At 38.1% G+C, this 24,543-nt stretch overlaps 1 protein-coding gene across 4 annotated transcripts in view; it reads left to right on the top strand.

Moving 5' to 3' along the window:
- Nucleotides 1-24,543, top strand: part of ADAM22 (ADAM metallopeptidase domain 22) — a 154,305-nt gene that overhangs the window by 17,331 nt on the left and 112,431 nt on the right. For all 4 annotated transcript variants that reach the window (XM_087712637.1, XM_087712635.1, XM_087712636.1 and 1 more), the window contains exon 3: nt 12,507-12,583. In XM_087712637.1, coding sequence (XP_087568763.1) covers nt 12,507-12,583 — 77 coding nt within the window. The remainder of the gene's footprint in view (nt 1-12,506; nt 12,584-24,543) is intronic.

Genomic DNA, 24,543 nt, shown 5'->3' with positions numbered 1-24,543 from the left:
AAATTAAAATTTTATCTCTGATTATTAATAAAATATTTAAAACATTTTAATATTTTCATATATTATATTTTTACATGCTTTCAAACTGCTAGGTTGGCAGAAGCTGGGATAAGTAATGGGAGCTCACTCCGTTATGCGGCACTAGGGATTTGAACCGCCGAACTGCCGACCTTTCCAATTAACACTGAGCCACTGAGCTAAGAATACATATAAGAATGCATATATTACAAGTGGTCTTCACTTAATGAACATTCGTTCACTTTCAACTAGCCCTTGAAGTTCCAGCCACTGTAGTATTCCTGCAGTCATATTATCATGACCGAAGTGCTTGGGGTCTGGCTTGCAATTACAATATCATGGATTCTTATGGTCATATGGTGACCATTTGTGATTGTCTTTGCTAGTTTCCTACAACTGTGTGCACTTTGAGATTTTCCAAGTCTTCTACAACTCCCTGAAAAGACAAGAAAGCTGATTGATATGAAGAAGAAAGCATTTTTGGCAGTGATATTTGTCGTTTGTCTTAATTTTTTCCAATGCAAAATGTAAAGGAAGGTCTGACAATTTGTATAAGACTTGTGCTAAGGAATTCTCTATTTAATTACCAGGATTCAGGGCATTAATTTAGTATTCACAATAGAGGTCATGTTCTGATCCAGTCCTGGACAGTTCTGGCATTGGCTAATTTTTACAAGGACAATCATATGATGTATAAAGATTGCGATAGCTTTGATCTTGAAAAAAAAATTCTAATGTTATTCTTTTTAATAAAAAGGAACAATTTGGAATGCTCATTTCCTATAGTGGTACTAAAATTAATAATTGGAAACAGGTGGATATCTTCCTGGAAATCTCCTTGGCCAGATTGAATGGCATTACAATTGAGATAGTAATGGCTAAGAAGTTGAACTATTTTTCCTAGTTGTGAGCCTGATGGTGCAAGTGATAAAAACATATTATGCAACTGCGCTACTTTTAATTACTGATGTTTCTAAAACAATTATTGAGCAAACATTAAATCTCATGTTGCACAATAACACTCCCCCTCCCCCCCCCAAAAAAGTATGGGATCAATTCTGCTTCTTAAGAAATAAATACCTTAGTCAATTTCTGGACTAGCTCAGGTAGTACAAATGTAACTTTCAAGATTTATAAGTACCTGAAATAGATTTCAGACCTTTAATGTTGCTCTTAAATCTATGTTACCATCAGCAGTTTGACACATTTTACTTTAGCTCAATTCCTAGCAAAGCTTAAAGTGACATTTTTAGTTATTACAGACATAGAACAACTGTACCATGCAAAGGTCTTCCTATTTTGTGTGATATATTTCTTCCTTTCAATAGACAGAAAATGAAGATAGTGCCAATTTTTGGCATGTATTTTCATGCTACTTGAAAGCTGTATGATATGAGAAATTTGTGAAAAACTAATTAAAAATAAAAATCGGATTGCAATAAGTCTGCTAGCTTAAGCCTAACCTCTAATTGGTTTTTTTCAGGGACTTTTAAGTGTTATTAACTGTTACTTGATAGTCTTGCTATGAAATATCATGCAGAGTTCTTGGGAGATAAATGAAATATTGATATGATTATTTGGGATGATAAAAATGTATGTATTTGTGATTTCAAAAGATGGGTTATACAAATACTTGAACTGTCAAGTTTTTTAAAGTACTAGCAAAATGATGTCTTGAGATTTTGGCAAGGCATAGAAGAAACTTATTAATTAGAGTGGTTAATTGCCATGTTTTGACTCCATCCTTCAGCTAATACCAAATTGCTGAAAATTTCATCTGTTGGATATGGGAAGGCATTCACATTAAGTATTCCACTTTACAAATGCAGGAGTTTGTGCTATACACATTTAAGGCATTTAGCCATATGAAATACAAAATCTGATGTTGTAATTTGAGATTCCTGACAATCAGTCAGGTCAACATTCTAGAATTTTTAAGCTCTAAATGAACAGTCTTCAGGCATGCAATTCCCATGTGGGGAATTAAAGAGAATAGTCTTTTTTCCCTGCCACCCACTTACACCAGTGGAGTACTCATTAATAGCATTATGCTATAGATACCTCCTGTAGTTCATTCTATATTCTCTTTTCTACCTGATTTTTAGACCCCTTTCATTTAACAATGCTAGAGAGTTGGTGTGCAGTAAAAGGCCAGCCTCTACTGTTATCTTTATTTAGGAAAATGCCTCTGGGCCACCTATGGACTCTAAGCATTTTTACAAAATAATTTTATAAAATGATGGGTTGTAGACCAGAGTTAGAACAAAAGTACTCTGGGAATTTGTGATCCTGGAGAGCTAAAAGGAAGTGGGGAACAGTTTCTCTTTCTGAGAATTATCTTGGCTATGTCCAGCAGAGTAGCGTATCTGTTTTATAATAAGTATGTGCACCTCAACCCATATTGGCTGCATATGATTGATCTCAATTTTTTATATTTATATTTAGACATGTAGAAACAGAACATCTTAAGTATTAAATCTAAATTTTAGTCTAAGTCCCAACCTTGAATTGTTTTGATCTTCAAATGTGTGGAATCAATGTTCTTAAGGACATGAATTACTTGTATAGAAAACCATGATGTTATTGTACTGATCAGTTACAATTCTATTTTTGCTTAATCAACAACATTTTTGCCAGTTGGGTAATCTTTTGCCATAACAAGGAGTAGATTCCAAGCCAATCTATTGCTATTTTATATATCACCTTTCCTCCAAGCAATTCAACATAATACAGATAGTGTGCTCCAGAGGTGGGCTTCAGCCAGTTCGGGCCCGTTCAAGTGAACTGGTTGTTAATTTTTTTCTGAGCAGTTCAGAGAACCGGCAAATCTCACCACTGGCTGGTCCATTGGGCTGTCTGCACCGCACTGGATGGGGATGTGGGGGGAAAAGCCAAAATCCCACTCGGTCCGTAATCACCAGCATGATGGCAAATCTCTCTTCCAGCTTGCTGGTTCGGGCATTGGGGGGTAGATTGTGCACCCAGAAATCTGCCTGCTGTTGCTCCAAGCCCGGCTCTGGCTGCAGAGGCCACCAGTGGGCTTGTTAAGGCATAAATATGCTGCCGGTAAGCTCCCTGGTTCAGGTGACAGCAAGGAGACCAGCACTTAGCAGCAGTATATTGCTTGCTTTTCACTCGAAGCAGCCTGGGCTGGAAAATGCATGAATGGGGAGGAGTGGTCCTCCTTAACAAGTGCCAAACCATTGCTTCTGGCTCTGGTTGCAGAGGGTTCCGGCGGTCTGGTGAGTATGGACCGAGTGGGCTTTTTGCTTCCCCCCCCCCATCTCCCCATCCTGATTCAACATGTTCCAAGACAGGTTAATCTGGGGTTACATACTCAGTTCTGTTAATATACTTCAGTCTATTTTATATTTATGTTATTTTTGCATGTGTTCAATTTCAAACTTTTCAGATTTTTGCAATTTATTCACTTCTACCGGTGCTGATTTATTCAAATTGTGTACAAATAGTTCTCTTCCAGTCTGTCCATTAGGGTCAAAGGTCAAACTGCCTCAAGTAATGATCAACATCCTTGCTCTCCTAGTGTATTAGTAGGGTAATTAGCCCTAGCTCATTTGACTCAAGTTACCCAAGGCCATGCTTCTCACCCCCTGGGTGCCTTGCATGCTGGCCCTTTCCAGCAAGAAATCATGGCAGGAAAATGCTGATGAGGGCACCTACCTTCCCTAATTCTGCTTCTGAGCTTTCTCCTGCCAAGTTGCCCTGGACCAGTTCTCTAGCCGTATAGGGTTTTCTGCACCAGTTGCCGCTCCTCCAAAATCAGCTAGCAAGTGGGAGATTGCAAAATTCTCCTGCCTCTCTAGGCTTTGGGAGGCTGACTCCTGCATAAACAACAGCTTGAGGATAAGCTCCCAAAATCTTTCACTTGCTTAAAACGCTCCCCCCACACCCTATCCAAAGTTACATTTCTTCAATAAACAAAAACAAAACCTGGGGGGGGGGCAGGCAGTCTGATTAATCTTCCCTCCTTCCCCCCATTAGGTTCTAAAACTAAACCTCTGCTTTCTAATTTCAATTCCTTTTAAAAAAACTTTCTTTGACTCTAGGTCTAAAGCAATGAAACCAGCAAGGACAGTTTTTTTGCAAATTTTCCAAAACATGGACAAAAAACTATCATCTCAATAACTTGTATAAGAAAATGGAGGATCCTGGGTCTTTGCAACTTTCGGTGGTCTGCCTGACTGCTCGTAGAGTCCAGCTTGGTGGACTAGCTTAAAGGCTAGATTGTAGACTGCCCTCTATAGGAAGTCAAAAGAACAGCTAAAGCTGGCAATGACCCAGTGTCCTCCATTTTCTGGCACAAGTTTTAGAAAAGACTTTTTTTTTTTAGTTCAAAGGAAAAAGATTTTATTTCCTTGCTCCCTTCTTCTGCTTTTCAGCCTGGAGTCAAGGAAGATTTTTAAAAGAGATATTGGTTGGAGGGCAGAGGGAGAGTTTGGTTTTAGCACCTAATTTGGGTGGAATGGAGGGGAAGGAGGAAAGATCAATGTGTCTGACCCTCCTAGAAATTTTTGTTTTTGTTTTTTGAAGAAATGTGGCATCCTGGCAAGAAAAAGGTTTTGGGAAGCTCTTCCTAAGGATGCCTTTTATGTCCCAAAGCTAGGCAAGTGGCCAGGAGAGCTTTGCAGCCATCTAATGGCCTGCTGATAGGCCTAGAAAGTTCTGAAAATAGCATCATTTTAGGGTTTTTTGAAAGTGGCTTCCAGGAACCACAGGGAGCAGTCTAGTGCTGCAGGAATCTCATTTGGGTGCAATGGGGTGGGGGAGATAGGTGACGGTGCTGCAGCACCCCTGTGGTCTGTTGTAAATGTGAATGACTTCTGCATCTGTCATAACTTTGAAACAAGTTCCTGTGTAATCATAGTGTGTTGGCTGTAATTGTGAATGGTTGTTAAGTGTTTCTCAAGAACTACCCCTACACTTTTCTTTATAAAATAAAAAAAAAACATTTGCATCCCATAATATATACTATTGTTTATAGTGTATTGTAGTCCATTGTGCGTTAGATACCATTTTAACTATCATTTCCTTTCTTAAAAAAACTTTTAAGGGCTTTTAGGAGACAATTTTGCTTTATACCTATTCCAAATTCTCAACATAGCGTGCCTAATAAAATGATTTTTGAAATCTACATTTATCTTAACATGTTGTATCACAGGTAACCATGCCATCCAAATCTTTAATCATGTCCTTTCAATTCAAATAACCTACTGTTTCTTAAAGACACTCACTCTATCATCCAAATTAAATAACACATTGCAAAATACAATTTTAAATTTGGTAGTCAGCTGGTCCATAAGATGATTAAGATAATTCATTTTATCCTCATTTGGAACATAGAAATTTGACAAGTAAACTGAGTGTCTTCCTGGATTCATGGCTCCTGCTTACGTAACAGGTGGCAATTGTAGTTAGGACGATGGTTGCTCAATATCATGCTGTACTTGGGTTACACCCCTTCCTGGAAAGGGAGACCCTTCTCTCCATCGTTTACCATTCTGGTCATGTCCTGTCTGCATTGTTGCCATGTCCTTTATATGGACTAATCTTGAAAAAAATCCAGAAGCTTCTATTGATACAGAATGTGGCTGTGTGAGCAATGGATGACACATCTAACACCTCTGCTGTTCAAGCTGCACTGGATGCTGTTTTGCTTTCAGGTTTACAGTAATTCAAGGTGTTGGAGATGACTTTTAAAACCCTTCATGACTTGGGGCCAGGTTACCTGCAGAAATCATTACATCAGCTCATCCTATCTTATCAGGCAGAAAAGTTATGTTACAGATGCCGTCAGCTAAAGAATTTTGACTGACAGAATCCAGAAAGACATTTTTTCTATTGCCCTTGCCTTCCTGCAGAGGTGAGGCAAGCCCAATTCTCCAGTTCTTTCAGAAGAGTTTGAAGACCTGGTTCTGTTGACTTGCTTAGGGCTCATAGAGCAGTATGTAACCTTAGCATTGGCTAGCCTCTTGAAGCCCCCATTTTTTTAGAGTAGAATAGAACAGAACTGGAAGGGATCTTGGAGGTATTCTAGTCCAGCCCTCTGCTCAAGCAGGAGCTCCTATACCAGTAATGATTAACCTTTTCAGTGCTGAGTACAGAAGTGTGTGAGCATACCCATAATGAAATGTGTGTGTGACCCTCGGCTTGTGCCCTGACCCCCGCGCATATGCGGCAGAGTCCCTAAAACCAGTTAGCCAGTAGGAGTTGCACATGCATGCATGGCGGAGCTGAACTGGAGCGACAGCTCGCATGCCTGCAGAGAGGGCTCTGCATGCTATCAGTGGCACATGTGCCATAGGTTTGCCATTACAGTCCTATATCTTTTCAGACAAGTGACTGTCTAGTCTCTTCTTAAAAACCTGCAGGGATGAAGCACCTATGATTTCTGGTTCAGGGTTCAATAACCTTAAACACTCAAAGAGCCACAAAGGTCCTAACAGAAAGCCCCCCCCCATTCAATTCTGGAGCCAACCAGATGTCTGGTTTCCCCACCATAGAGTCTCCTCCTAGCACAGCATCCTTTTTCCTCTCCTGTCCTAACCAAAAAACCGATCAATTGTAAAGCTGACCGGAAAACCCACCCCTTGCCATAGAGATACCTCCTGGCATACCCTGCTCCCCCCCGCAATTGGAAGCTTCTCTCAATATTGTGGTGCTGTGGGAGCCACAGCAGAGAGATGAAAGAGCCACATACGACTCCAGAGTCATGGTTGCTGACCCCTGCACTGGTTAATTGTTCTGTTAGGAAGTTTCTTCTTAATTTTAGGTTGCTTCTCGCCTTGGCTGGTTTCCATTCATAGTTTCTTGTCCTGTCCTCTGGTGCTTTGGAGAATAATTTGCCCCACTCTTCTTTGTGATAGCCCCTCAAATATTGGAATACTGCTATCATGATATTCTCTACTCCTTCTTAGTCTCCAGCCATTGATTATCTTAGTTCTTCTCTGAACTTTTTCCAAAGTTTCAATATCTTTTTTGTAGTTCGATGACCAAAATTGGATGTATATTCCGGGTGTGGTCTTACTAAGGTTTTATATAGTGGTATTAATACTTCATGTGATTTTGATTCTTTGTCTCTGTTTATACAATACAGGATTGTATTAACTTTTTTGGCTGCAGCTGCTGCATACTGCTAGCTCATATTCAAGTGTATCCACTAGGACTCCAAGGTCCCTCTCACAGTTACTGTTTTTGAGCCAGGTCTTGCCTAATCTGTATTTATTCCTTTGGTTTTTCCTGCCTAAATGTAAAACTTTGCTTTTCTCCACATTAAAATTCATTTTGTTGGATAGGGCCCATTTTAAGCCTGTCAAGATCTTTTTGGATCCTGAGCTTGTCTTGTGGGATGTTAGCTATTCCTGCCAACTTAATGTTATCTGCAAATTTATTGAGTTCCTCTCCTATTCCTTCATTTAAGTCATTTATGAAGATTTTGAAGAGTACTGCACCCACTTCTTACTTCTTTCCATGTAGATGTAGTTCCGTTAAGGACTACACGTTGAGTACGGTTTGTCAGGCAGCTACAAATACATCTGGTAGTGATGTTGTTTATTCCATACTTTTCTAGTTTATCATTTTTCTAGCTTATTTATAGTCTGGCTTTTGCGGTAATTTTATTGGTAGGTTGGGCTAGTTTCTTTTTGCATGAAGATTGATGCAAAGTATGAGCTAAGCAGTTCTGCTTTGTTACTTCCTTGCCATATTCTCTCTTTAGTGGACCAACTATTTCCTTGCCTTTTTTTCTTGTTATAAATACGTTGAAATAAACTTTTTGGTTATCTTCAAATTTGTTGCAAGTCTTCATTCATTCTGAGCCTTTCCTTTCCTGACTTTATCTCTGTTTCATCTTTGCAGGTTTTAGCTTTAATTGTTCCACTTCCTCATATTGACATATATTTGTATATTTTATATTTGTATATTTTTAATTATATAGTACTAAGAATCACTCGGTGGGTGAGTTGGGTGGTCTTTAAATTTGATGTATAAAAATAAAATAAAATAAAATGATAGATAGATAGATAGATAGATAGATAGATGATAGATAGACAGACAGACAGATAGAAAGAATTCTTTGCATTTCAACTGATTGCAGCATATTACTATGTTCATTTGTAATCAATAATTTAAGTTTTAATTGTAGATTAATATATAAAATAACTTCGTTACCCCTTTTTAAAATGCAGTTATAAATTCTTTACTGACTCTTATAGATGAAATACTTCACATCTTTTTTATTGGTGTTTTTTGTAAACAGATTATATCTTGCTTCAAATTTCTCAAAGAGTGAAAATAGATTTTCTTTTGAGGAACATGTGCTCCCTTTATAGTGCATATTAGAAATTTATAATCCATTTTCAAGAGAAACATTTATCAAAGTCCTTAGCTGCAGCACCCAAAGTAAAATCCTCTTTTTTTAGTTAATTGCAGTCCTGTGGAGCTTGATCCAGCATATCCTTAACATTTTCCCATAAAGTCTTTAGCTTTTTGAATAATATTCAGTCTGTATTTTTGTTGCTGTAAATTAAAAACGATTGCCTCCAACTTTTCCCAGTGAAATGGAATCTTTTTTGCTTCAAAATGTCTGTTAGGAAGAAATAATCTTTCCTCTTATGCAAGATCATAATAGGAGTCTTCTTTAAAACAATTACATCAACATTATCACTCTTCAGTCTTGCCTCATAGTGACATTGCAAAAATTGGTCTCTTGTCTTTTCCTCAGAAAATATGCTAAAACATCTTTTGGTGTTTGTTTCATTGCATCAAAACATGAATTCATGAGAAACATCTTATTCAACTCTTCATCTATCCTTTCCTGCTGACAGCTCAATAACTCAGTAGAGGTTTTTTTTGTTCATATATTTGCAGAAGAATTTCCCGGAATTTCTCTGAACCACAAACAAAATTTCTTCTCTCTGAATTCCAACATAGTCAAATTATTCAACCTTCTCTTTAGCTCCAAGTCCCTTTTTTTCACTAAAAAAATCCATCCTGTAATTTACTTGCTTAATTTCCCCAAAAATCTTATTTAAACTTTTTCCAAATTTAGCTTCTAGAATTGTGTTAGTCTTTTACTCAATTAATCAAACATTGCTTTCATAAGGTTCAATGAGATTGTATGATCTATTCTGGGTCCAACCCAGATTGGATCCTACAACATTATCCTGGGACATGTATTTTTACTTTCAGTGCAATTAGTTCATCTCCAGAACCTTACCTGGTACCTTTATGTACAGTCATGGTCTATATCACACTATGCTGGTGAAAGATAAAAATAATAGCTCTTGATTTAAAAAATGAAGTCCTTTATTTATATGTCCAACCAGTTGGTAAGGTAGATTTTCAAAAATGTGTAAAGACTATAATCCCACAATTTAGATTCATTAAAGAATAAGTTTTCAATTTTCAATTTTTCAAAAATAAAAATTCTTTCTATTTAAATGCTTTTAATTCTTTTTGTTTCCAGGTTTTTGCAAGTCAAGCAATTATCATAAAATTTTCAACACTTCATTTAAATGGAAATCCAGAAATAAAAAAATAAGATTCCATAGTGAAGCACTTGTCTATTCCAAAACTGCAGCTTTAGCTTCAAGGATGAATAAATCTAAAAAGCAGTTTATAAATAACAGAATAACAGAGTTGGGAGGGACCTTTGAGGTATTTTAGTCCAACTCCCTGTGCAAGCAGGAGACTCCAAAGCATTTCAGACAAATGATTGTCCAAACTCTTCTTAAAAACTTCCGGTATTGGAGCACCACAACTTCTGAAAGTAATATCACCTGTGTGGTTTCATAGCAGTACAAAGCTCATGATTTGGGCCTTTTCTTTACTTTTGGAAGGGCTCAATTGTAAGTTCTTGTATATCTAGGATGAATATGTACTGGGCAAATTTACTTTGGCTTGCAGTTTCATTTCAAACACCATTTAGCAGTTCAAAGAATATACTGCTAATTTAAAATTAGATTTTTAAATATTGTGTGTTCTACTTTGCAACTCATGCTTCCTAGTGATGCCAGTAGATTTATGAAGGAGTGCTAACATTGGTGCCTCCTAAAAGGTTTTACAGATTGCCCTCAGGTTACAACTATTAATTCAGCAACCTTTCGAAGTTACAGCACTGAATAAGGAAGACTTACAACTGATCCTTGAAATTGTGGTCATTACAGCATTTCTACTGTAATCGCAGTTCAGGTACTTGGCAACTGGCTTGCAATTATGATGGTTTCAGTAATCCATCTCAGGGTTGCCACAAAGAAGAGGGAGTCAAACTATTTTCCAAGGCACCTGAGTGTAGAACAAGAAGCAATGGGTGGAAGCTAATTAAGGAGAGAAGCAACTTAGAACTGAGGAAAATTTCCTGACAGTTAGAACAATTAATCAGTGGAACAACTTGCCTCCAGAAGTTGTGAATGCCCCAACACTGGAAGTCTTTAAGAAGATGTTGGATAGCCATTTGTCTGAGGTGGTGTAGGGTTTCCTGCCTAGGCAGGGGGTTGGACTAGAAGACCTCCAAGGTCTCTTCCAACTCTGCTATTGTAATCCATGGTCACATGATCCCTGCCAACATTCCATAAGCATAGTCAATAGGGAAATCGGCAGAAGGTCACAAGTTGCTCCTATGAGTCTCTCCTGTCACTTTTTTCCCCAAGAAGCCCCCATCCATGACATCTGTCCACCCATGCTCAATAGTATCTGCCTGTAGCTCTCTCCTGTCAACCTGCTTGCCTGGGAATCTGGTCTCTTCCTATGTTGCAGTTATGTGAGGTCATCCTGAACAAGCTGCTTAGTCCTTGAGTATTATAATGGCAACTGGGATTGCTTGTATTGTTATTGCTAAGTGATGTAATCACATGACATAATGCATTACAACTGCATTGCTTAGTAATGGAAATTCCAGTCCCAATTGCTACTGTAACCTAAGGTCTACCTGTATTAAACATAAATTCAATATTGCTATGCCAATTTTAGAAATGTCTTCACCTTCCAAATGGATTTCTGTAACATGTTGTGGCCTGTTGGTGCCGGCCCCTCCAGCAGCCGAATCAGAAGAGGAGGAGGCATGAAAGTCAGGGTCAGCATCAGGGCAACCTGGGAGCTCTGAGGGGGAAGAGGGAATGGAGCTGGTAGAGGGACAGAGGCGGAGCCTAGGCCATCCATTAGCCCTCAGTTGGAAAGTCAACAGCTCTCAGGTTTGGAGATGGTTGATGAAGAAGAGGAAGAACAACTGGATCCGGTGCCTGATGCACATTTGCACAGAAGGCATAGGAGAGCAGTGGAAAGCCGTGGGCCAATCCTGTGGCAGGAAGAACCATCACTGCTAGCGAGGCCCCACCCTAGCTCTGGGGATAAAAGGCAGGGGGCAGAGATGAAGAGATGTGGCATAGATGTGGAATAGACTCCAGCCTGTAAGAGAAACATTTTGCTGGGGCTGCTGGCAATCCTAATAAAGGAATCTTTTGAGTTCACATCAGAGGGTTTGTCATTTTTGGAGAGCTGGATCAGAACATATGTTCTACAAAAAGCTCCCTTATGTACTCCTAAAAGTACTCAGAAGCTTCAGCTGGTCCATAATTAGGGGTACTTGCAACTACCGTGTTTCCCCAAAAATAAGACAGAGTCTTATTTTCTTTTGCCCCCCGAAATACGCACTTTGCCTTATTTTCGGGGAGGTCTTATTTTTGAGTTGAAGGTGGTGAGCGTGGTCACCTCATGGTTGCTGCTGTGTTGTGATATTTTTTGAGGAGGGCTTATTTTCAGGGGATGTCTTATTTTGGGGAAAACAGGGTATATCTGTCCCTAGTAGGATAATACATTGATTACCAATTGGACCAATGCTTTCAGGTCCAATTGAAAGTGCATGCTTACACAGCAGGGACCAGGTTATTTGAGGTATGGCCTCTCCCCAATGATATCTACCTGTCTCATCTTGTTCAGTAGGAAAGGCATGCTACACATAATGTCTTTGAAAGATTTCCTAAGAAACAAGCCTTTTCTCCCCAGTGAAGTTAACCCTTTATGGCCTTCTAGAAATCACTTAAAATGTGCTTTTTTCCAACAGGCCTTGCAATTTGCTGTCAACATATAATCTGTGTGGATATGATGATGCATCATATGTAACTTTCCTATGCATTGCTTCTTATGATCTTGCTTGTATGATTATTTAATATTTTAATATGGTCTCATAGAATTTTTAATTGCTTTTAATATAATTTTGCAAAATTTTATTGTACGCCACTTGGTGTGAAATGGGCAGCTACGGTACATACATTTAAATAAAAAGTAAAAACTCTAAAGTTGCTAAAATATGTGGGAACCCACAATATGTGTAATATGATACAGCTAGCTTTTTTGTTTCTCTTCTCTATAGAAACACCTTAGTTATAACTTTTCTACTTATGCATTAATGCAGAATTTTGTTTTTTAGGATGATGATGTGGTACTAACGAATTGCAATTATTTTTATATTGCAGTTAACTCATATTGCTCGAGCCAGCTTCCAGGTTGATGCTTTTGGATCTTCTTTCATCCTGGATATAGAATTAAATCAGTAAGTCTATAAATATATTCATCTTCTTTTATTTTTAAGCATTAGATGAAGCATTATTTTAAATATATATTCCAATATTGCTCTTTAATATCATTTTTATTTAAAGCTTATAAATTACCATTCTGTTCAGAGCGCGGATTGACAATCTGATGCCTGCAACCAAATTTTTATGGTTTGACCACCCAGAAAAGGTTAGCAGTAATTTAGCTGTCAAGTTAATATATTGTAGAGGCTACTGTGAGTTCTAGTCCTGTTTTTGATATAGTATCAAAAATAAGTGAAATGTAGTGCCACTTTGTACATCATTAATGAAGCCACATTTGGAATACTGTATCCACTTGTGGTCACCACAATATAAAAAAGATGCTGAGATTCTAGAAAGAGTGCAAAGACGAGCAACAAGGATTATGGGTCTGGAGACTACGTCCCATGAAAAATGGCTGAAGGAATTAGGTATGTTAACAAAGAGAAGACTGAGATAAGACATGATAGCTGTCTTGCAATACTTGAAGAGCTGCCACAGAGAAGATAGTGTTGATTTACTCTCCTTGGCACCTGAGGGTAGGGCAAGAAACAATGAATGGAGTCCCATTAAAGAATAGTTTTTTGGCAGTGAAAACTATGGAGTAGCTTGCTTTCCAGGATTGTAGGTGCTCCTTCCTTGAAGGTTATATTGAAGAAAAGATTGGACAATCATGGACTTCCAACGTCCCATCTAGCCCTATGATTCTATGAAGACAGCCGGATTACCTTAGGCTGTCTCAGAAGATGAAGATAATGCCAAACCACTTCCCAAGTTTTGCTGAGAAAATTGCAAGGACTTTTCTAGATCATTGCAAGGAGTTAAAAACTGATATGTAGGCACTCCAAAAACAAACAAACAAACAAACTTGATAAGTTAATAAATTGTGAATGTATTATTCTAATAGTGTATGCAAATCTTTTGGGGAATTTGAATGTTTGTCGGGTGGACGCTTGTTTAGAGGGAAAGAGACAGGTGTAAAAATGTTAGTATCTACAATATATTTGGTCAGTTTGTCTTTTTCCTTGCTTTTCTTGGTAAACAGTGTATAACATTTATATTGAAGCGTAATATGAACTGTAGATCAAAAACACATTTTACCATGCAATAATAATGGCTATAATAATAACAAACGTGAGCAACTTCAGTAGAAGTAGTAGCAAGAAAGTAATTTTTTAAACAATTACATTTAGTAAATCCATGAAAACCAGGAAGTGAAGTGAGCACTGAGCAAGAGGTCTTGAAAATATTCTAGTCTTCTAATTAACATATTTGATAAAACAGTGTATGCACCACAACAAGAATCAGACCTACGTATTATAAAGCTATTGGGAAAAGGGAATAATTTTATTGGATGTATATTAGGGACAGTTGAGTTTGATTCCTGGAGGCAGCATCCATGCAATAGTAGTAAACAAATGGTTTCCTTCCATTTAGCCTACATTCCAGAGCGATTCAGGCCAGACCCTGCTTAGTTTTTAAGGTTCTAGAGATGGCTAGAAGCTGTCACCTTCTGAGACTAGCAAAACCAAACAAAGAACAAATCAAGAAACCTCTAATAAATTCCACCATCCACATAGGTAGTGTGCCAAGTCTCAGTTCATTCAATAAGCTAATAATAAATCACAAGGTATTGTATATAGCTGTGGAATTTCCCCAAATACAAGAATTTCTGAGGATCGCAGCTGACTTTGTATTTGCTGTTTGCTGTCAATGTCATAATAGAGAGCACTTGGGGATTGAAATGTATTGTGAAAGAGAAATCCAAAGTGGATTTCTTATATATCTCTAAATGGAATACATCTGGAAGGCATTAGTTTGGACAAAGTTTTTCTTGATTAACTGTGAAATAGGATTTGAGTATAATACTAAGCTATACACCCTCCCCCCAATTCCCCCCGAAGCAAGAAAATGTGGAGGAGTAAGTTCATGCAGCTAATTTATGCATCCAGTTAATTGAGACAAAAATGCATTGGTTTGCTCTTCTGTTGAGTAAAATATTCATATGATACGCTGGAACAACTCATACTGCTGTCTCAACGGCACTTAGGGCATTGACTTTTCCTGATCTACATTGTTCTTTCTTTCCAAGGCTTAACATATTTTATAACAGCAAAAATTAAGAGTTTTTTTCAGATGATATTACAAGATAAACTAAGAGTACACCGAGTATTAATTGTTAAACTGAATTTGTAAGAATCGTTAAAAGATTTCATTTGATCACCCACTTAGTAAAAAACATGTTTTCATGTGTCTATTCTTTTCTCCATGGAAATCTCTGACAATAAAATATGGCTATGTATGGCTTGAATAAATTCTGTATGTTTTTAGTTATATCTGAGGAAGATTGCCTTAAGTTCTTGGACAAATTCAGTCTGTATGGCAAGCATGATAGCAATCAGTCAATCAATTTTTTTTACCAGTTTCATAAATACCATATTTTTTGGAGTATAAGACACACCTTAATTTTGGGGGAGGAAATCAAGAAAAAAATCTTTCTGCCTCTTTCCCAGCAGCATCCATCAGTATTCATCTGGCTAACGTCTTTGCTGCCTCGGTTGGAGCCTGATTCCTGAAGCTGCCTGGGGAACTGCGATGAAAGCCTTTTCAATTAAAGCATTTTGAGCTGTAGGATCCCCTCTTCGATTCCAAAAAGGATGCGTGCAGAGGCCGAACACAAGTGCATTATGTTTCAAATGGCAGGCAGTTCCAGCACGCGCTACCACCTGAAAATGCTTTCCTTCCCAGTTCCCTGGTGCACACCGCAGAGCCATGCATTCCCCTCCTCCTCTACAGACTCGCTGCCTGTTTTCTCCTGGCCAGCACTGTCAGCTGGGGGAGGCAGGGAGAAAAGTGAGAGGGTAGTGCAGTCGGTAAGGGTACAGGAGCAGGGCACGGACACAGGGCAGGCAGATTAGAGGCAGCCGGCCGATTGCCGGTTTGGTTGCTGGCCATCCAGAGTGCGCAGGCAGCAAAGGAAACCTGCGTCGTGGCTCTATTAAGATGCACATTTCACAGTGGGGCACAATTTGGGATTAGCAGGTGGGGCAAGGGACAGGGTTGCCCTTGCAGCTGCTTCTTGGAGCCCACTGCCCACACCCTTAAGGGTCACTGCCAGCAACCACAGTTTCACGCCCCCCCTCCCGGATAACAGTTAACAGCAGAGGAGAGGCAGTGCGTCAGGCGAAATTTCACCAACCTCACCCCAACGAGTGAGGGGTGGGGAGAGTCCAGCAGCACCTGGGGCACTTCTTTGCCACCGGCAGGGATGCCGGACCCCCATTCCCTGCCCCACCTGCCACCCCCAAATTCTGCCCAAACATCTTTTTTGAGTCTGACAGCTCCAACACTTCTCTCTCTTGACTGTTCTGTGCAGGGAAACATCTCACTGCTGCTACTCAACCTTCTTGAGGCATGTAGGCAGGAGGCAGCGGCGGCCACAACGCAGGTTTCCTTTGCTGCCTGCGCATTCTGGGTGGCCAGCAGCCTAGCCGGCAAGCTGGCAATTGGCCAGCTGCCTCTAATCTGCCTGCCCTGTGTCTGCACCCGACTCCTGCGCCTTTACCCTACTGCACTGCCCTCTCTATTTTCTCCCTGCCTCCCCCAGCCGACAGTGCTGGCTAGGAGAAAACAGGCAGCGAGTCTGTAGAGAAGGAGGAGGGCATGTGGCTCTGCGATGTGCACCGGGGAACTGGGAAGGAAAGCATTTTCAGGTGGCAGCGCGTGCTGGAACCGCCTACCACCTGAAACATGATGCACTTGTTTGGCCTCTGCATGCACACTTTTTGGAATCAGGGAGGGGACCCTACAGCCCAAAAACGCTTTCATTGAAAAGGCTTTCATCGCAGTTCCCCAGGCAGCTTCGGAAATCAGGCTCCATGTGAAAGTGAGGATCCCCACCGCATGGAGCGGGTGGGTGGAGCTACATTCGGAGTATAAGATGCACCCAGATTTTCACCCTCTTTTGGGGGGTAAAAAGGTGCATCTTAGACTCCAAAAAATATGGTAATAGCCTCATAAAGCATTATGAATACTTGGAACATTTTATCTCTTGTGCAAGGCTGCAATTTTAGCTAAATCTAATAGTAACAAGCTTTAAAGATTCTCTGATATTTACTCTAGCGCACTGACAATCCCTTTCATGAATATGTATCTATTTTTTCCCTTTACTTTGTGCCTTAGTGAAACTTTGTTACTGATATATGATATGCTGCCTGGCACATACTTTAGTGTGGGCAGGTGACATATAGGTGGGTGAGAAACAGTCAGAAGACAGACAGATTAATAGCTATAGATGTATATAGATGTATATGTATATCTATACATATATGCAAAGAGAGACAGTGAGAGAGCGAGCACAATTGTTTAAATGTGATGTTCCCCATGTCCCATATGAATTTGTATATTTTTTCAATATTTTCCCTGACAATATTCTTTGGCAAAAATGAATTTTAAAAATCACTATACTTTTAAAAAAAAAGTATATTTACAAAACAAAACCGGTGAAAAATACTATATTTCAAAATAAGCTGATTTTGGAAGATTTATAGATTTATTTTAAAAACTTTTTGTCTTATGTAATCTGCTCTAACAGTCTGATCACAAAGAAATAATCCCTACTTGGTATATTAATAAATGTAAAAGCTAACATTTCATAAATGGGTATTATTTTGCTGAATGAAATATTTTTGAAATGTCTAGTATTTAAATTTACATAATGTGATATAATCAGTTTTCTTTCTTCCAGTGTTAAGGACTGCTTCATTATTTAAAATTGTTTTTGAGATAGGTACAGGAAAAAAATCTATTGGCTTGGCATTTAAAAACCATAATTTACATTTAAATGGCACTTATATGTAAGTTATTATTGCTATTTTTCTTAAAAGTGCACATGAGAAGCATATCGATGTTTTAAGGGTTTTTTTTAAATTACAAGTTTGTTGTGATTTTCATTTAGTTCTCTAAAACATTATAATCTCCCCCCCGCCCCTCTCCGTCAGACAAATACATGAAAAATTGCAACGGGTCTTTAAATAAACCTATATGAGCAGCAAGAACACATCTGAATATAATTTTAATGTTTATGTACCATATTAACTTTTACAACTCAACACTAGCTTTTATTTACAAAATAATTACATTTATTTACAAAATGATGACACTGTTGTATATTCTTTGAGAAAACACAATTCCATTGCCATTAAATAAAATAAATGTTATATATTTTTATTTGAATTTAGGCTCAAATGTTATATATTACATATTTATGACAGTTGGATACCCATTAATACCTTTAACTTGTTCCTGGGCCAAGTCTAAACTTCCAGCAATCAATAGTGATTAAACATATTAGCATGCATATAGAAAGACAATGTTATTAGAAATGTATGTATGTATATAAAGTTGCAAAAGTTTCAAGGGGCATACTTGGCTTTGGTATGTTTAATCAGCCAGAAGGTTTTATGCAATTGTTTTGGAGCCAAATTAGTAGAGGGGTTTAGAATTTCTCCCTCTGGCTACTGCCTTACAAAAAACTGTTTTCTGTATGCACGTGAACACTTACAAAGTACTGTAGTGTACTTCATTAGGGGATTTCTTTGGATACCGCGTTATTTCACTGCCAGTGTCTAGGTTCTGGATATAGAATCACTACCTGTTTGAATTTTACATTTGGAATTTTAAGAATGTCTTGGGCATACTCATAAATGGTCTGCCATCATTTTAATAGGCAACCATAAAATATCTATCTGGCCAGTTGGGGACAGCCTTTGTAGTAACTCTGCAAATTTTCCAAAGGACACAATTGCTTTAACACTTCAACTAGAGATGGCTTCTCATGTACTTCCATGGTCTGCAGAACATCTTTTCTGAATGCTTTGTCCAAATGGCTATTTGTCAGAAAGTTTAATAGTAAGGCCTCATGTTGTGAATTTATGTTATAGTAGTTTATGCTGTTCCAGGCGATAGGCTGCCATTTTAGTTGCAAAAGGAAGATATTATGAAAACTTTGATATGGGCTAAAGTAGATCTGCAATTTATGGGCTCTTGGGCCATATATGGACTTTTGGCTATCTGGACTGTGTGAGGTCAACTAGAAATTAGAATTCAAATGTAAATAAGTACATGCCAGCAGGCAATATAATTGCATTGCTTTTCTTTTGAAGGCAACTGCTATTTTTTTTCCAATTTACCTATGTTGTGCGTGCATGCCTGTCCACCTTCATAGCCATATTGGTTCAGTCCTCTACAACAGTCCCAATTTCTCATGTAGCCCTTGGGAAAATAAATCTGGTCTTTTAGTTTCTTCATAAATCATTAATTACTATTATAATCCACATTGCTTCCGGTCATCCTCTACTATTTTTCTTTCACTTTTCCCAATATTCTAGACTTTTCAGGGGAACCTGATTTTTTCAGACTGTATTCAAAACATTATAGTTTGAGCCTGATCATTTGTTCCCCAAATGAAAATTCTACATCAATTTAGTCTATGATCCATTTGTTCTTTTCCAACATCAGCATTAAAAAAATAATCACATTTTCTACTTTCTTCTTTCTTCAAAGTACAATTTTCACATTTGTTATCTCTACAATTATAATTTTTTTAGATACAATCACATCAGAGCCTCTGAAAATATTTTCCAAGGCTTTCTCTGCTACCCTTACCAAGTGCTAGTCTGAAATATATTTTTTGACTTCTGGCTTTCTACTGTTAATTGTCAATTGTAAAAAAGAGAAGCTAACCACCATACTTTCATAGTCATTTATAAGCCTAGTTGCCCGTACCTGTCATGTTATGGTCTTTATTATTTAATCTTAGCCCTATTTTTCCCTCTGCAACTTGATTTTCATTATTATAACTTGCAGGTCATTTGTATTTTCAAGGATCAAAGTAGAATAATTGGCAAGATATTGATGTTTCTTCCTCCATGTTTACATCTTTCTGTCCACCTTTGCTCAAAATATATTCCATATATAGATTGACGATAAAGAAAGAGAATGCAGCCTTATCTCATTCTGTTGCCAATCTGGAATCAGTTTGTTTCTGTCTGGAGTATGACTTCCTGACCTGTGTATAAGTTTTCCACGAGGACAATGAAGTGCTCTGAAATTTCCATTTTATAAAAAATGGAATATATAGCTCTATTGTAAGAATTTTATTACATTCCTTCCATCTCTGATCTTTTTGAACCAGTTACTGTATGTCCATAGGGATCTTTTAGCATACTAATCTGAGATTGGAACTTCCTTCTAATTTACTTTCCTAAAATAAATCCTTTGGGAAAATTTCCCTGTTTCTGTTTTCAGTGTATTTAGAGAAAATGTTGTAATACCGCACCTTGTCTCTTCTAAAGCTCCCTGAAATTCTTTGTTAAGTTTCTTCATGAAATCTTTGTATTTCTTGGCTTTAGCTTGTCTTTCTTTCTTGGAAATTCTCACTGTTTATTCTGACATATAGTTTACTTTCTTTTATTTCATGTCAATCTCTTTTTACAATGGACCTTAAAAATTGTTCTGTTTTATTTGATAGTTCTAGTTCCTTATCAAGAAGGTTCAGGAACAGCTCCTAAAAGCTGTTATTCGAAGTGGTAGGTATATATCAAGATCACATTATGGAAACTGGTTGGTTTTATTCTTCTGCTTTATATTGCCTTGAAACTTGAATGATTTATATAATATATGCTACAATTAGCTTTTGGCCACAACTTTGCTGTTATACCTGATCTCTTCCATCTCTTTGTACAAAAAAAGTGTAGTGAACTTGATTTCTGTGAGTTTTATTACACTGATAGAATAAGAATGTATTGTATTGGTCCAATCTTTGGTTCCAAGTGTTTTCTTCAATTTCTTAAAGCAATTTAAGTTTACAGAACAGATAGAAGGTTATGTCTTTTTCTTGGATCCATAGCACCACAATTTCTTTTACAGCTTATTTCTGTCTTGCTTTGGGGAGAGGTAGACACTGAGCTTCTTTCCCTTTGTAAGTTTTGTTTTCCATGTCCTTTCAGAACTTGAACTACTGCTTTGCTTTGAATCTTACTGGCATTTTTTTTCTAATTTAAATAATATAAAGATGATAAAAGTGTATGGGATGGACTTTGGGAAATAATATGCTTCCAGATACATTGCCATCTGTAACAAGTTATAGGTAGTTATAGGAATTGTTTTTTCCTATGCTGGACAATGAAAGAAGCAGGAGGGGGAAAAGCAGGCTCATTTGAATTACAGGTTTGGAGACAGCTGCTACGTATACCTTGAGCATCAAAAATAACAGGCAAGTTGATTATAGACTACATCAAGCTTGACATTACACTAAAGCTAAGTTTACCAAGCTAAGGTTATCTTATTTTTGTCGTGTCATGCAGTCATATTCTTTAGAAAAATAAATTATGCTAGGAATGTCTAGAAGTGCTTGAAAATGAGGCTGGCAAAGAGTATGCTGGATAGATGCCATAGATTAAACACAATGCCATTTTAAACTTTGAAACTTTGTAAATTAGAAAATGGTAAAATGGAACACTTGGAGAACGTTAATATATAGAATTTTTGAATGTTGTATCTGATCAAACGGATAAAGTGAGAGATATAGGCATTCATTGATGCCCTCATAGTTTATTAGTTTAAGCTTTGTCAACAGACTACGTCATTTTTAAACTATATAATACGTGGAATTGCCTTCAGATTGACAAATAAAGATTGAGGATTGATATTGCGTAAATTGTGGCTTTCTTTTTACATCAGGTGGCTTTCTTTTATATAAACACATTATAACATTGAAAAAGCCTATTTATTCCATGGAATAAAGTAATATTTTATGTGCTGCATGTTCAACAATCTGTTGGTTTATAGAGATGTGACTTGTGATTCAACATAACTATAGAGCTCCAGATTTGCAAAATCTGCTTTAAATGGTGACACAAAGCACACATTTAAAGCATTTCTATCCTATTTTGTTTTCAGATTGGCATCATTAATAGTATTGGCTAAGCTTAATTCCTGCCCTAGAAAGGCAAGTCTGTTTGATAAATTGTTATAATAAGGATGATCTGTGGCTCAAAGAAAGTAACCCTACATTTTTTATGAATATATTACACAATGGATAACATAAATTAAATTGAAAAAAACAAAACAAAAGATTAGCAGCACATGTTTGAAAAAACTCTAGGCTACATCACATACAAGAAATTCCTCACATGGATTACATATTATAATGAAAACATTTGCAGACACATGTTTTATACGTGGCACGACAAAACCGCGCTCGTCAAAATCGCGGTGATAAAATCGCGGCGCTAAAGCCGCGATGTCATCACCGCGCGTCATCACCGCCGCGACAACAGTGCGGCAACAGAAGGGCGCTTTAAAACAGTGCCGCGGCAGAAAGCCGACTTCAATTAAGGTAAGCGTTGGGATTAGGTTTAGGGGTTTGTTTTAGGGTTAGGTTTAAAGTTAGGTTTAGGGTTAGGTTTAGGGTTAGGTTTAGGGTTAGGGTTAGGTTTAGGGTTAGGTTTAGGGTTAGGTTTAGGGTACTGAGTGCTTAGGAATGCGCGAATTTGCCCTCCGCGATTATGTCATCACGGTAGGATCACGTTTTTCCTTAGCGCTTAGAACGGCGCAAATTAGTCTTCGCGCTTATGTCTCCGCGGATAAGGGCTTCACAGATTTGTGGTGGAACCGTTTTTGCATGTAGGAATGTGGGATGCTTAAATCTGGCCTCTGGGGTTACCCTGAAAACAAAGAAGGACCAGTCCATGGTGCCTTTGCCAGTGAAAATGAAGATCACAAGGGCCCAGGAGGTCCTCCTGAGCTCCGTTTTCACTTGCAGAGGGTTACAGGAGGCCATCGCAGGCGAAAAATGGAGCTCAGGAGCCCATTTTTTTCTGGCAGAGCATTGGCTCCCACAGGCAACCAAAACATGAGTGACGTTGAGTTGACCATGCCCCCCTGCTCCCTGAGGTCAAACACAACTCTGATGCAGCCCTCAAATTGAGTTTGATACCCCTCCGGTAAATGATCTTCCTTTTTGCATGTGAGATACATCTGCATTCAGATCGGACCCAAATCTCTGGTTATTAGATTCCAGTCACTAATTATATAACAATTATAAAAAGGCCCAATAAAACATCAAAAGAGTCTGCTGAAAATAATAATTAAGGGAAGCAATGGTTTTTAGAAAAAGTTAGAAAAGATGAGACCAAATAATACAAATTATTAAGGATTATTAAGAATATGGAGGAACTGACAAATGGAGAGATGGAACTATTTAACGCAAGATGGAAAATAACTCACATGAAAATAATTTAATGTAATGAATATAACTGTAAATCAGTGACTCCATTACTATTTCTTCATTAATCAAGACCAAAGATGTATTCATATACATTTCTGGAAATTGGCAATATATAAATATTTATACCATTCATGTAAACAGAAAAAAAATGTACATATGCTTTGTAATTAGAAAAGAGGTCGTCCCGCCCCAGAATATACATGCATTCCACCATGGCTGGTGATATATTTTTATAGCTCTGGTAAAATACAGTTTGCAACTTGTAGCAAGAGCTATTTTAGAGTGGCAAAAGTTACATAATTTTTATTCTTCCATTGCATTTTTGTTTGCGACATAGAGTAAAACATTGTTCCTCTTCCCCAAATGCAGCTCTTCAGGCCTTTTGGAATGAGCTTCTTGCTCACGGTACTATAATAAGCACTGCTTCCAATTTTTGAAAGACCCTCCTTCTTTATGATCTACACAGTATTCTCAATATAGCAACTAGAGCTGTGATGGCGAACCTTTTTGTCACTGTGCCGAAAAGGGAGCACTTTGCATGTAGGTGCCAGAAAATGAACTTCTGGTTCCTTTTCTCCTGGTTTCTGGCATGCGCATGCACACTCGCCAGCAATTCTTCCAGTTACTGCCACACATGTACACGTGCCAATCAGCTGGCCGGCATGCATGCTTATGCTGGAAAATAGAAGACCAGTTCTTCCAGTTTCCAGCACTACTACATGCACAAAGGCCAGCTGATTGTCATGTGCACATGCGTGCCAGAAACCCGGAAGAAGAACGGGTGACACTACACGTGCCAGGTGACATGGCTCCACGTGCCACAGGTTCGCTATCATGGAACTAGAGTGTCAGAGTTCTTATCTGTATACTGAGTGGGCTTTGTTGATAGTCTTCCTAGAGTATTGGTGATTAGAAAATCCCCTCAGAACAGAAACCGGAATGGCTGATTTTTTTGCCAATTCCACTAGGATAAGCCCATGTTGACAGAGAGGGCTACTTCAGATCCCATCAGTCAAAAAACTCTAAGTATTGGGATCCAGAAGAAGGGCCACCTTTGCTGCAACACCTACCCTTTGGAACATCTTATCTTCTAGGGCAAGATCTGCTCATCCTCCTAACCTTCTGCAAGAGCCAGAAGACCTGACTCTGCCAGGTGGCCTGAGATTCAGATGGAGAACTTCCATGCTGTAGGTGGCTGCTTGATTGATAACAGACTCTGTTATCTTTCTGTCCATCTTTCTGTTACCATGTTGATGTGTTCTCATTATGTTTTTCATTATTTATTTTATTCTATTATTTTACTTCTTTTTTGTTTATACTCTTTTTATTTCTTCCTTTTTATTATTGTAAGTAGAGTAGCCCCATCATGAGATAGGTCGCAAATAAATTTAACTAACAAGCAAATTAACAAATACTTGGTAGGCTTTGAAGTTTGCAAAAACAGGACTTTCTGGAAAAATCAGCAAAATATATTGGATCATCAAACTACAACCTTGGCAACTTAGGAAGAAGAGAGAGAGTAGGAGTCAGGGAACAGTTGTTAGGGCGGAGGAATAGAGGTTATGTGGGTGTATACATACATATATATGATATGTTCCCGTGTCTATGTATCTCTATATGCTTCTTTACAGCCAGCAGAGTAAGCCT

The sequence above is a fragment of the Thamnophis sirtalis genome, unplaced genomic scaffold (genome assembly GCF_051295495.1).
Source record: "Thamnophis sirtalis isolate CommonGarterSnake01/CBP01778 unplaced genomic scaffold, rThaSir2_p1.2 scaffold_4, whole genome shotgun sequence".
NCBI classification, from domain to species: domain Eukaryota; kingdom Metazoa; phylum Chordata; class Lepidosauria; order Squamata; family Natricidae; genus Thamnophis; species Thamnophis sirtalis.
This window is presented reverse-complemented; position numbering and strand designations above follow the sequence as displayed.